The sequence below is a fragment of the Haliotis rubra genome, unplaced genomic scaffold (assembly GCF_003918875.1).
Source record: "Haliotis rubra isolate DU_JTF1 unplaced genomic scaffold, ASM391887v1 Scf19, whole genome shotgun sequence".
Lineage (NCBI taxonomy): Eukaryota > Metazoa > Mollusca > Gastropoda > Lepetellida > Haliotidae > Haliotis > Haliotis rubra.
In genome coordinates this window covers 2,228,412-2,243,570 of record NW_025765891.1, presented here as the reverse complement: position 1 = coordinate 2,243,570, position 15,159 = coordinate 2,228,412, and the positions used below count along the sequence as shown (strand labels likewise).

General features: G+C 40.6%; 1 protein-coding gene across 12 annotated transcripts in view; it reads right to left on the bottom strand.

The window, feature by feature from the left end:
• LOC124274358 (Kv channel-interacting protein 4-like) overlaps nucleotides 1-15,159 on the bottom strand; it is a 462,530-nt gene that overhangs the window by 40,884 nt on the left and 406,487 nt on the right. The window contains exon 1 of one of the 12 annotated variants that reach the window (XM_046709724.1): nucleotides 6,808-7,002. The exons of 10 other annotated variants lie outside the window; for them this stretch is intronic. In XM_046709724.1, coding sequence (XP_046565680.1) covers nucleotides 6,808-6,922 — 115 coding nt within the window. In that variant the 5' untranslated portion in view covers nucleotides 6,923-7,002. Of the gene's footprint in view, nucleotides 1-4,972; nucleotides 5,277-6,807; nucleotides 7,003-15,159 lie in introns of those variants that run through there. One more of the 12 variants, XM_046709732.1, reaches the window with a different exon arrangement.

Sequence of the window (15,159 nt, the reverse complement as noted above, 5' to 3'; positions counted from 1 at the left end):
GAAGATTTCCACTGTCCGTGATGAAAGCTGCAAGGTAATCATTAGGCTGTAACATCCTGCTATGTTTTATGAACATTCAAGAATTCATGGAATCCAAGATGAAAACATTGCATAAACAAGGTAAACAATAACGATGAAGGGTAAGTAGAGAGGTCTGAAATTAAAATTCACAGAACATAAAAATTAGTTCATTGATCCAGGCAAATGTCTGTCACCATAATTTGGCCTTTTACACCCAAATGAATCTGTCCCAGCATATAATCAAGACTGGTTATTTTATGGTGTTGAAGTTGTATATTTTCATGCTATGTCATCTTCAGTATTACTTCAGAGTGAGTGAGTGAGTGAGTGAGTGAGTGAGCGATCGATTGTATTACTTACGCTGCTTTTAGCAATATTCCAGCAATATCACAGAGGTGTACATGTAGGGAATATTGTACATGTAGGGAATCAAACCTGGGTCTATGGCCTGACAAGCAAGCACTTAACCACTAGGCCACCCCACCGCCCCTGTTACATCTGTAATACAGTGAGAGAATCAGGTAAGCAAATGAGTGAGTGAGTTGGGATTGATATAGACTAACACTTAGTTTCTGAATATATATAATTTGATAGCAACAAAAAATTCCATTTAAACTGAAAAGCAGCACCAGTGAGATTGGAGATTCAGACTCCTGAACCTAAGGAAATCTAGACTTGCTTTATTTAGAGCTTTAGCATGTCAGGGATAGCTTGCCACCTCTATTGTATACAACATACATGTCCTCCTACCTCTATTGTGTACAACATACATGTCCTCCCACCTCTATTGTATACAACATATATGTCCTCCCACCTCTATTGTATACAACATATATGTCCTGCCACCTCTATTGTATACAACATATATGTCCTCCCACCTCTATTGTATACAACATATATGTCCTCCCACCTCTATTGTATACAACATACATGTCCTCCCACCTCTATTGTATACAACATATATGTCCTCCCACCTCTATTGTATACAACATATATGTCCTCCCACCTCTATTGTATACAACATATATGTCCTCCCACCTCTACCTCTATTGTATACAACATATATGTCCTCCCATATATGTCCTCCCACCTCTATTGTGTATACAACATATATGTCCTCCACCTCTATTGTATACAACATCTACCATGTATATATGTCCTCCACCTCTATTGTAACATATATGTCCTTGTCCTCCAACCTCTATTGTATCCCACCTCTATTGTATACAACATATATGTCCTCCCACCTCTATTGTATACAACATATATGTGTTGCCACCTCTATTGTATACAACATATATGTCTTGCCACCTATATTGTATACAACATATATGTCCTCCCACCTCTATTGTATACAACAACCTCCCACCTCCTTGTATACAACATATATGTATATGTCCTCCCACCTCTATTGTATACAACATATATGTCCTGCCTATTGTATACAACAACATATATGTCCTCCACACCTCTATTGTATACAACATATATGTCCTCACCACCTCTATTGTATACAACATATATGTCCTGCCACCTCTATACAACATATATGTCTTGCCACCTCTATTGTATACAACATATATGTCCTCCCACCTCTATTGTATACATGTCTTGCCACCTCTATTGTATACAACATATGTGTATACAACATATATGCCACCCCTATTGTATGTGTATACAACATATATGTCCTCCCACCTCTATTGTATACAACATATATGTCCTCCCACCTGTATATGTCAACATTGTATACAACATTGTCCTCCCACCTCTATGTATACAACATATGTCCTCCCACCTCTATTGTATACCATCTATTATTGTATACAACATATATGTCCTCCCACCTCTATTGTATACAACATATATGTCCTCCCACCTCTATTGTATACAACATATATGTCCTCCCACCTCTATTGTATACAACATATATGTGTTGCCACCTCTATTGTATACAACATATATGTGTTGCCACCTCTATTGTATACAACATATATGTCCTCCCACCTCTATTGTATACAACATATGTCCTCCCACCTCTATTGTATACAACATATATGTGTTGCCACCTCTATTGTATACAACATATATGTGTTGCCACCTCTATTGTGTACAACATATATGTCCTCCCACCTCTATAAATCCCTGACATTCAGTATTTTATACAAACTATATGTTCTCCTACCTCCATACATTAATGCCATGGACTGTGAGATATATACATCCTTCCTGACCTCTATTAATCCCCAACATCCATGGTGTAGACAATACATATGTCCTCCTACCTTGTTTAATCCCTCCCATGTGCTGTGGGACATATATCATCTGCTACAACACAGCAGGATATAACACACAACATCTTATCATCGCCTGGGATGAATAAGGGATAGATTCCTTATTGAATATGAGATATAATCATTTGATACAGGTAGGACTGCCATGGAATATGTGAGTGCAGTCTTACATAATACAATCTTTCAGTGACGAAAAATAAACCCTTCTCAAAGTAAGTGAGTATGTGATATTTCAGGCCAACATAAACACATCCTCTACCAATTGTCCACATTCAAGTCACAACATCGCCACATTTCTCATCAACACTGATGGGTTTCTTCAACATGATAAACACAGTTTCTGTCGCTGCATTTCTCCAAGCTGTATTTACAAATGCAAAGGATCTAAATTAACTTGAACTCAGTAACAATAAGCTGTAGAAGCAAATACCAAAGCTACTGATGGACAACCCAAGTGGAGAAAAAGCGCAAAGCCACCTGGCTTCCCAACAGGGACACTGTCCCTGGAGGTATTGCTTATCATGTTTACCGTTACCTTAGATCCATCAGGCCAGGTTCTTGTACAAACGGACAAAGACTTCACGAAATGTTGAATAAATAAACATGCTGGAGAGCAGAACATGGAAATGAGTTAATTTAATCTGCCATGTTTGGGGTTCCCCCTCTACTTTGTGTAGCCGGAAGAACACTGTGGATGGTGTCCCCAAGACAGAAGGCAGGTGCTGTGTTAACAACCAAGGAGAGAAGCTGGGTGTCAGGGGCATTCAAACATTGTCAGCAACACAAGCTGCAGTTTTTTCATCTTTTGAACAGAAAATATCAAAGCATCAAAGAAGAAAAGTTCGCTTAATGCTAGGAACCAATCATGGAAGTCCTTAATTAAACTTATTTTAGTGCTACAGTGGTCAATATGAGCTTATTTCAGCACAACAGTGATCAATATGAGCTTATTTCAGCACTACAATGGTCAATATGAGCTTATTTCAGCACTACAGTGGTCAATATGAGCTTATTTAGAAAACAACAGTGATCAATATGAGCTTATTTCAGCACTACAATGGTCAATCTGAGCTTATTTCAGCACTAAAGTGATCAATATGAGCTTACAGTGATCAATATTATTTCAGAGCTTGATTATTTCAGCACTACAGTGGTCAATATGAGCTTATTTCAGCATTAGTGGTCAATATGAGCTTATTTCAGCAGCACTACAGTGATCAATATGAGCTTATTTCAGCACTACAGTGGTCAATATGAGCTTATTTCAGTACAGTGGTCAATATGAGCTTATTTCAGCACTACAGTGATCAATATGAGCTTATTTCAGCACTACAGTGGTCAATATGAGCTTATAGCAGCACTACAGAGTACAGTTGCTCTAGCAATCAGTGTGAACTTAGTTCTCCAATACAGTGATATATTTGAGCTTTAATTACACCACTGCAGTATTCAATTTGACCATCAGTCAGAAAGTGAGTCGGTTCTACATCATTATTGGGAATATCTTCATGATATGACAGAAAGGACACCAGCCATGGTTCACATACACACACACACACACACACACACACTCCAGCCATGTTTGGTTCACATGAGATCCTTCAGTCTGACAAGAGATCCTTCAGTCTGACAAGACAACACGTCAGACATTACACTACCCCATCCCTTGTTACTGAAACATCAACCATGTCTTTAAGGCATGTATTAGCTGAGACCAAGGAATGGACCTTACTTTCTGATGCCATCTGGGTGCCATTGTACAAGGCAACTTTAGCACTACGTCAGTCATAAGTCCATGTTAAGGTATGGGAGTTATAATCACCTTAGCTCTAAGATCACTTTGTACAAACGGCACCCAGAAGAACACTAACACCTACCGGTAAGTCATGCATCAAGGAGGGTGACAACTGAAAACACATATTGAGGAACCCTGAAAATGGCAAACTGTAGCTGAAGATTCAGCACACAATTGATCAAGGTAGTTGTCATATGACAAACGATACATTCATCAGATAATTTACACGACATTGCTATGAAAACAATTAGGTCAGAACGTTATGTATTATTCTGAAGGAACCCAGTGACCTCACTGCCAATGTATAATACATGAACAATACGATACACCGGCTATTGAAACAATGATCAACACTGTTTACTCCTACCCTGGATCAGCACGGTCCAGATCCATATGCTGGTATCAGAATACCGGAAAGGTCTTCAACCAACCAAACCTAGATACGTTCACATATTTTATTTCACAAAAAGTCATATTTGTTTTAGCTGGACTATGACATGTCAACAAACTGGTTTTGCAGTGGAAATAGAGAGATTGCACCAAACCTCATTGGTGACAGGTAAAGTGAAACCTGTAGATAAGCAAACCCCTTTCTACAGACTGCTTTCTTGGTCCTCAAATTTGGCTTATCTATGGAAATATACAGTAATTACATGGCCAGAACATAGAATCATCAAGGGGTACAGTTCTGATCCTGGAACCTCCCCTCCACTATACCTGTACCACCTGGATCCCAGGTACAGGTAGAGCTCCAGTAAAACCTCCATTGCTGTACATATCACACCGTACATCAGACACATACGCAAATAATTCATAACGTATTGAACTGCCTCCATATTCCTCACAGCAAAATGTGGATTACCTTTTTGTTTCATGGTGGTATCACAATAACTATGTCTGGGTGTTATTCAACGAAGCACTTCTACAACCTCAGCAGTCTCCAAAGGAACAAACAACATGGAGAAAATGTCCCGGACAGGTAAGATCCAGAATTCAAACTGAGTCACTTGATACTGATAGTGGTACGACCTCCATTGTACGCCAAGGAACATTTAGTTTGGCCATGATGACAGGCAAGGGTTCTTGTTGTGGTGGATCTGCTTGGATCTGCTTGGATCTGTCAACCAGTGCTTCACCTGGCCAGGTGTAGATGGAAATGGATCCAAGTCAAGAGAAACAATGGAACGTCAGACCTTCTCCCATGAAGCATACTACACAATGATAAATGTTTAATCAGATGTGGAAGTGTGCGTGTTGACTTTTGTCTCATGCCCCTAATCAATGTGTTAACAAGCAAAGACAACACCATATAGACACCACAAAATAGACACAACATAGACAACACCATATAGACAACACACCATATAGACAACACACCATATGGACAACACCATATAGACACCTACAATCATCAACATGGTGCCACAGAACACTGGTGATCAAATTTCCATGTTTACATTTCAGCTGTAGATCCAAATTTCCATGTTTACATAATACCTCTTTACATCTATAGTATTTACCAACACATGTCACTATACACTAGCCCATGAAGAATATCAGGTAAAGACAATGCTAATGTTATATACGTCTAAATATTCCCGCCATGAATATCAGTAGTATACGTTTTTCATATTTTGTTAACACACTGGTCATTTTCCAAAGTCCAGCTTTCATGTTTACACAGCTACCTCATAATACTTTCACATATATTGTATTTATTGGACATGTCACTGATTCACAGGAAGAGGTAAAGACAATCCCATATACATCTAAATATTCCATTCATGTCATGAATAACAGTAGTAATTTGTAATGAACATCCATTGCACATTGTTTTGTGTGAGCAGAGTAGTCATGTCCTGAATCCGTGTTCATGGTAATACAGTGGACCTAAATACTGTTACATTGTTGCATTATCACAGTATTAACCAGATATGTCATCAACAGACATGATGACGTTCATTCATACAGACACAAAATATTTCTTTTTTTTGTAATAAACATCCATTGCACATTGTATTGTATAAGCAGACTAGTCATTTCCAGGATCGTGGCTTCGTTTTAACAGAGCCTAGTTGACCTAAATAACTTTACATCATGCTGTATCATCCACAGTATTTACCATTCATCAATGATAAGCATGAGTTCATTCATAGAGATACATGGTGTATGGATTTGAATTCCAAATATTGTGACATTGAGGAAGAGATACGAGTACCTTGTATTCTGGACATGTTGTACATAGAGAGCACGGAAGTTGAGATCCATATATCATGTGTCTCTACATACATAGATTTATGATCGTGACCCAAGATCAAAAGACCTACTGCCATGATTTTGACCTACATTGACCAAAATAAACATAAACATATCTGATTCACATGTCATGGATGCACACAATGAACACTGTGTTGGACAGAAGACATGGAAACAAGAATCAAACTTGGATGAAAAACGACTGTCCTTCCTGTTTCCTCATTGACACTTCATAGTTCAAAGGCGTGCATAACAGTGAGTGAAATCACGATAATCAATGGGACAACATATCCAATGGAGGAGAAGGCGAATTGAAAAACACGACATCGTGAAGAATGTCCGAGGTAACACTGAGGTAACACTGAGGTAACGGCCTATACTGGCGTTACCAGAGCTATCCATGTGGAGATGTCCACTGTGCAATCATACAAATATCCATACCTGAGTTTGGTTCATTCCTTGTCGGGCTCTTCCCAGTGCATGTCACCAGTTTCCGTAGCGACGATGCCAGAAACTTGCAGCAGAGTTTCTGAGACTTGGTTTTCCAGCATCCCATTGTTTGACTGTTTTTGTAAAACTCACTTTTCTTGGAATATAGTTATGCAGGTTTGTGCTTAATTCAATCTACTGGATGAAAAATGTAGTAGTTAAGCTTCTCCAATCAATAATGGGAATCTTGCGGATTTGAATGTATTTCTCGCCAGTGGAGGCGCAACAAGGGAATTGGACGTAAATAGCGGCACAATTATGCCTAGCAGAGACTGCTACTCCACTGGTCCGCTGACATAATACACCACTGGCTTCACCATACTGGGAGAACACATCACATAGGTTCCGCCAGATAGTCAGGGAAAATATTTATGAACTTGATGAAAAATTTGCATAAGTTAGACATTAATGTATAATCCCTAATCACTGGCAGAAATACTATAAAGGCTCGGGGCTCAACCAGCTGCACTTTTTCCATCACAGCCGAATGAAGCCAATTTTTCTAACTCATTGTCAATATATGTTCCAGGTCCTACAGGATTGACAAGCACAAAGTGACTGCAGATGGACGTCTGCTCTGTTCCAGCCTGACATTCACATGGCTGTCTGCCACACTCATGACCATCTGCCTACAGGGATTCGGCGTGGAGTACAGCAGCTCCTCGAGATGTTGTTTTCCTCCTAACATTGTAATTGCAAATTGGAGCAGGTTACCTGGTCAACAGATCGACACTGACTAACCACCATGCTTTAACATGCCCACATAACAGGATGGTCACAAAAGTAAAAAACATATCTGCAAGCATTTTGACGACAGGCCATGTGGGATGGTGGCAGACCTGATGTTATGACCTTTATAGAGACACATAGGGTGGTGGTTAATGACATTATCATAGTAACAATCATCTAATGTTGGGATGATATTAACACCAGTATATTCCCCATAAGCTGGTGTTTATGATGGAACGACCTTAGTATATTCTACACAAGTTGCTGGTTACGTTGTAAGACCGTAGTATATTCCACTCAAGTTGCTGGTTACGTTGTAAGACCTTAGTATATTCCACACAAGTTGCTGGTTACGTTGTAAGACCTTAGTATATTAGTATATGAGTTGCTGGTTATGTGGATATAACCTGAGCATATTCCACATTAGTTGATGTTAATGTTGATATAAACTGTTCTCACCTCCTCATGCCACACCTATTGTTTAGATGATGTAAAACAGCCAATAATGGGGAATGGGGGAACAAGGGATGGTGATAATGTTTTATCAACTTTACGATTCCAGAGACCAGTATGCCACATAGCCATCATATAAGATGTATGTGATGTCTGATAGTACCGGGGCGGTGGGTAGCCTAGTGGTTAAAGTGTTTTTCTTATCACGCTGTAGGCCCGGGTTCGATTCCCCACATGGGTACAATTTGTGAAGCCCATTTCTGATGTTCCCAACCGTGATATTGCTGGAATATTGCTAAAAACGGCGTAAAACCAACCTCAGTCAGTCTGTCTGATAGTACCAGCTCAGAGGAGAACCAAACAACAGATTGAGATTGTTTAAAGCCTAATCCGTTCTTATCAACATGTCCTACATAAAGCTGCATCTCATGCAAGCTAGATATCTACCTTGCTACACATTGTGCTCAAACAACCCACATCATGTGCACCAGATGCTAGTATTCTAGGCCAGTAATAATTAACATAGAAGGATGTAGTCAACCATGGTGCCACACCTCATACATCTGTTATCTCCTGCTCATGATATATTCCAATGTCAGGCTCCATCAACGATGCTTGCAGCTATGTCAGATAAATTGCTACAGTTACATTCCATGCAATTTACGCTTAGCTAGAATGTGGCTCTGTCACATTTTGTCTACCTGTGTGGGATTCTTTGGCACAGAAGGTCTGAGCACCTCTTCTTCACAGAAGCTCTTGTTTACAGAACTTCTTGCCAACAGAACCCCTTGCTCACAGCAACTTTTGTTCACAGAAACTCTTGCTGACAGAACATTTTGCTAACAGCAACTTGTTCCCAGCAAATCTTGCTGACAGAACCCCTTTCTCACAGTAACTCTTGTTCACAGAACCTCTAACTAACAGCAGCTCTTGTTCACAGAACCTCTTGCTTACAGCAGCTCTTGTTCACAGAACCTCTTGCTGACAGAACCTCTTGATCACAGAACCCCTTGCTCACAGAATGTTTTGCTATCAGAAGCTCTTGTTTACAGATCCTCTTGCTCACAGAATGTTTTGCTATCAGAAGCTCTTGTTTACAGATCCTCTTGCTGACAGCAGCACTTGTTTACAGATCCTCTTGCTCAAAGAACTGCTTGCTCACAGAATCTCTTGCTCACTTCACTTCTTGCTCACAGAAGCTCTTGTTTACAGATCCTCCAGCTCATAACACTTCTTGCTCCCAGAACACCCGCCATTTGGTAATCGTAGTTTCAGAGTTGTATGATTGTGTAAGACATGCAGTTCTCTAGCATTGAATTAAGGGAATGTCTGCCTCCACTATACAATCAGGGATGTCTACTGTATCAGCAAGTGACTACCTCCTGATGGCCGTTACCAGCCAGGATATTGTAACTAGTGACTTGTGTCAAGCTGAGACAGTGTCTGCATGTGATCATAAACCGCAAGATAGATATATAATAAAACTGGGATTTGATTAACTTTAATCACACTAAGAATGTCAAATGGCCAGGAGCTAGCGGGTACTGTATTTCCTCTAATAAGAACGGGCCTCTAATAAACACTGGCTCTCTAATTGGTCCTGGCCTGAAATAAACACCATGCTCAAAACAGCAAGTACCAGGTCTTCAGTAAGAGTGAAGTCTTTAATAACTTCATATGTTAGATTGAAGCACAAAATACATTGTAGATGAGCAATGAACACATGACAGTTAACCTAAGCTCAATCATACAGCTACTACTTATACATTTTCAATTAAATTTAATTCTAGATTACAATATGGCAAGATGAACACATCCCCGGAGTGAGACTGCTACAACTGATATTACCCTGTACTGTACACAAGACATGCCACAGACTTTATTCACAGTTCTGAAATAGTTTCACATAATGTTATTTAATATATTTGACCATTTGCAAGAAATGGTTTCCATAAAAAGATCAAGATTTTCCCTCACATCTTCCTTATGTGTCAGACCGACACCTACTAACATCCCCCTGATGAAACAACCAACTAAAATTAGGGCATGCTACACTTAGAGTGAACACAACAAAACCCTAAAGTTTTCTATTCAATCTGACAAGAGCACTATCGCAGCAGATAGAGAGCAATCTTGGGGCATTTACAGTACAATTAAGAACAGAATCCCATCATGTGTGTCATAATGGTGGAAGGGTGATGGAATCAGAGAAACATGTCTTACCTACACCACCGTCATGGCTGGAGGGCTGACATTGTAATATACTCCCTGCTTGTCTAAATGAATTAAAGTGTCTTCACACACCATAGGAGTGTCCCGAGAGATCAGAAGGCCGGACGTTGGTGAGTTTGAATGTTGTTGTTTATCAATAATTAACACCAAGACAGGAAGCAGGTGTGTTGGCCTGGGTAGCAGTGGGTTCCCTGCGGTACAGCTCCACATCGGAGGTGGCATCACAAGTCCTCTTGGACAAGCTCCAGATACCAACATCTAGCAATTGTCTTTTTCAGACTTGTGTTTGTTCAAGCAAAGAAGAAACTTCTAACTTAACACAGTCCGGCACTGTTGTCAAAATCATGGACAACCCTCGAAATTCACTGTATTCCTGCTCACAGAACATATTACAAACAACTCTCAAATAAATCAGGAAGTATCGGCCAGACACTGCTGCTTGATAAGTTGAACATGGCAAGTCTTGTCTCAAACAAGGCGTAGTTCAGCATATAGACTTTTCTACACAGACATCTATCGGACAAATTTGCGATAAATTTTGTAATTGATAACCAGAATCACTAAAGTCAGTCAGTCGGACTGTGGAAGTTCTTCTCTGATAACATTAAAGGAAGATACATGTTGCATAATCATAACCAAAGTGCTTTCTAGTTGATGTTTTGATCAATTTCTGAAGCAAGTGTTGAGCTATCCTCTCAGAAATCAATAAGGCCCATCTCCATAGACTTATTCCTACAAATAGACCCTGATTTCTGATAAAATGTCAGATAGTAAGAAGCGGGGAGAAAATCGAAGTGTTGAGCATAAAGACTTAAGTAATATTAACGCGGCGCCTTGTACATATACCATTTGATATTGGTACACATCCTCTGCCAAAATGGCTACTGGACAACACAATACTTTATAGTATATCTGAAATTTATTGGTCTTAAGCCAATAAATTATTGAGTGAAATGACATGACTGTCAATACTATTGTTGAATAAGAAAAGAAATTAAAAATGTCATCATCAGATGAAAAATTATAGTTTCATTGATTTTTTTGTTTTCATTGCCACAGTTGTGAAAAAACACCAACAGAATAATGCCAAGCAAAGCTAATTGAAATTCTGCTACACACTGGCTGGGAAAATCAATACCCCAATGCAAGATGTGTGTTCAAGGTGAGCCCAATGCCTGTGGTGGAGGCTATCATATTGATAAGCTGCAGAACGCTAGTGGCTGTCCTCTGTACAATGCCCTTCCAGGCATCAGTGAGTGAGGGAGCTGGGTTTGAAGCTTGTTTCAATAGTATCTCATGTAAGCTTGATGTGGGAGGCCAAAGCATGATTAGAATGGCTTTAATTTTAATTTTTAATACCACACTCTGAAATATTAAATCTATCTGACGGAGGCATGGAAATAATCCATCTGGAACAGACAATCCAGTGATGACATGTTATCAACCATGGCTATAACCACATCAATAAGAAATCTGTAAAAATTTCAGCATACAATTCTGACTGCATCATGAACATGTGTTAATGAATCGCTATCAAAATATCGATGATACCATGTGTTTGTCAACAATTAATGCAACAAATGAACCACCACTTTGACACAATGGAAATCAGTCCATCATGATAAACTTGGATGCTACCTCTAGGGAGGCATCCTATCAACAACATCGTAACTCTATCATCTATTTCATTTCCTGTACACGGGAGACAACCAGTCATCCATGAAAGTGCACTCCACACAGGAAGTAGACCAACCTATCAAAGCCCACTCCTAAGGACATAGAATCAAACACCTGTGTCTTTCACTAGAGATCTGGAAATGAGTTTCGTACAAACCCATCTCTCTCTATCATGTGTAGTGACTAGAAGCTAACAGCTGGAATTTTCTGATTACTCTAAAATTATCAAAAACCTGCACATCTTTAGATTTTCTATGAAATTATGGCCACAGTTGAACCCAGTTGTTCTTCTTTCATTGATCGCTGCCTGAAGTGCTCCAGTGACCTCATCAAGTTCTAAGGCACAATGTGGAAAGCTTAATGTCTCCACTGATCATGAACATGCTGAACAAGTTACATAAGATCTGGCACATGCCAAAGATTATCATCAAGACTCATTTGGAATTGAACCCATGAACACAGGATCATAGGATGCCAAAGGGAGTCAACTCTGCAAAGAAATTGATGATGACTGACTGACATATTGCAGACCATCTATGAGTCTGATTGACCACAGCCTTTGACAACAGTAAAACACAGCAGAATACAACAATGGGCTTAGAACCAGGGCATTTTGGTGTGATGGGCAACCACTGTAACCACTAGGCTGCACTACCATCCATGCACAGTACCTGGAGATGAGCATCTTAAGAACAACTAACCCATAACTATACTCTGTGTTTCTTAACCTTGATGACCGCCTCCGTGGTGTAGTGGTTAGAGCGTCCGCCCGGAGAGCGGAAGGTCGCGGGTTTGATCCCCGACTGCGTCATACCAAAAGACGTTAACATATGGTACTTGTTGGTCCCTGCCTGGCGTTCGGCATTAATGGGTACAACAAGGACTGGTCGGCTCGGAGTCAGTATAATGTGTCTGAGTGGGGTATTCCTGCTTCACTGCGGCATGGTATTTCAGTGGGCTAGCACTATAAAACCAGCTTCGGTCTGGGCTAGTACAAGCAGCGCGCACATACACATACACGCATGCACGTGTCGTCATATGAGCGAAATATTCTGCTACGACGTTAAACCCAATTTCACCTCACCTCACCATCTTAATCTTGATCTATCCCATATGTTCAGGATATTCTGTTTATAACACATTCAACAATATTCCAGCTACCGGTATATGACCACGGTCTGAAAATAATCAAATCTGACCAGCCGATCCAATGATTGATATCATAAGCATTGATTCACATAACTAAATTATAATGACACGCATTGAGCTGGTCCCAGAGCCTGCCCACCCAATCCTGGAAGTTGCATCTAGTTCATACTCCAGTATGGTTTACCTGAACATCCAGCTGTATCTGTCCTATGTAGGTTATCAGTACTTGTTTGGGGAAGTTTTCAATCAATACTATCAATAAGGTTCTGGATATATAATTCAGTCCAGATTAGCCCAATGTTCCCATTCAGAGTACTTTTAAATACAACTGGAAACAACTCTACTGCATGATTAATACTGTTGACATGAGCCGATTCCCTGACTGCTGGCTGAATCAGGATCCTACTAGGCCTACCTGTTTCATATTTCCTACTAGTACTTCACTGCACTTTACTTTGTCCACAAGGGTAAGACTCTAGCATCACATCATCAGTCCTGCTTGAATAAGGTTCTTGTTGAAACAGTCTTATTATATGAATATCATCAGCAATGACTCAGGTCTGCGGTGTTGATCTGCCTGTTTACATATCTTCCCCACTTACACTTTTCCATGTCTACCCCAATTTTCATACCTTTTAACATCTGCGGTGTCAATCCATCTGTTAACATATTTTTCCCACAGTCACCTGTTTACATACCTAACCCATTGACACAATTGTTTACCTAACCCCACTAAGGATCCACCTGTTCACCTCTCTACCTCACTGACACACCTGTTTACATGTCTACCATGTCGACCCACCTGTTCACCTATCTACCTCATCGGCTCACCTGTTTACATATCTACCATGTCTACCCACCTGTTCACCTATCTACCTCACTGACACACCTGTTTACATGTCTACCATGTCCACCCACTTGTTCACCTATCTACCTCATTGGCTCACCTGTTTACATGTCTACCATGTCGACCCACCTGTTCACCTATCTACCTCATTGGCTCATCTGTTTGCATGTCTACCATGTCGACCCACCTGTTCACCTCTCTACCCCACTGACACACCTGTTTACATGTCTACCATGTCGACCCACCTGTTCACCTATCTACCTCACTGACACACCTGTTTACATGTCTACAATGTCGACCCACCTGTTCACCTCTCTACCCCACTGACACACCTGTTTACATGTCTACCATGTCGACCCACCTGTTCACCTATCTACCTCATTGGCTCATCTGTTTACATATCTACCATGTCTACCCACCTGTTCACCTCTCTACCTCACTGACACACCTGTTTACATGTCTACCATGTCGACCCACCTGTTCACCTATCTACCTCATCGGCTCACCTGTTTACATGTCTACCATGTCGACCCACCTGTTCACCTCTCTACCTCATTGACACACCTGTTTACATGTCTACAATGTCGACCCACCTGTTCACCTATCTACCTCATCGGCTCACCTGTTTACATGTCTACCATGTCGACCCACCTGTTCACCTATCTACCTCACTGACACACCTGTTTGCATGTCTACCATGTCGACCCACCTGTTCACCTCTCTACCCCACTGACACACCTGTTTACATGTCTACAATGTCGACCCACCTGTTCACCTATCTACCTCACTGACACACCTGTTTACATGTCTACCATGTCAACCCACCTGTTCACCTATCTACCTCACTGACACACCTGTTTACATGTCTACCATGTCAACCCACCTGTTCACCTATCTACCTCACTGACACACCTGTTTACATGTCTACCATGTTGACCCACCTGTTCACCTATCTACCTCATTGGCTCACCTGTTTACATGTCTACCATGTTGACCCACCTGTTCACCTCTCTACCCCACTGACACACCTGTTTACATGTCTACCATGTCGACCCACCTGTTCACCTATCTACCTCATCAACTCACCAGTTTACATATCTACCATTTCTACCCTCCTGTTCACCTATCTACCTCACTGACACACCTGTTTACATGTCTAACATGTCGACCCACCTGTTCACCTCTCTACCTCACTGACACACCTGTTTACATGTCTA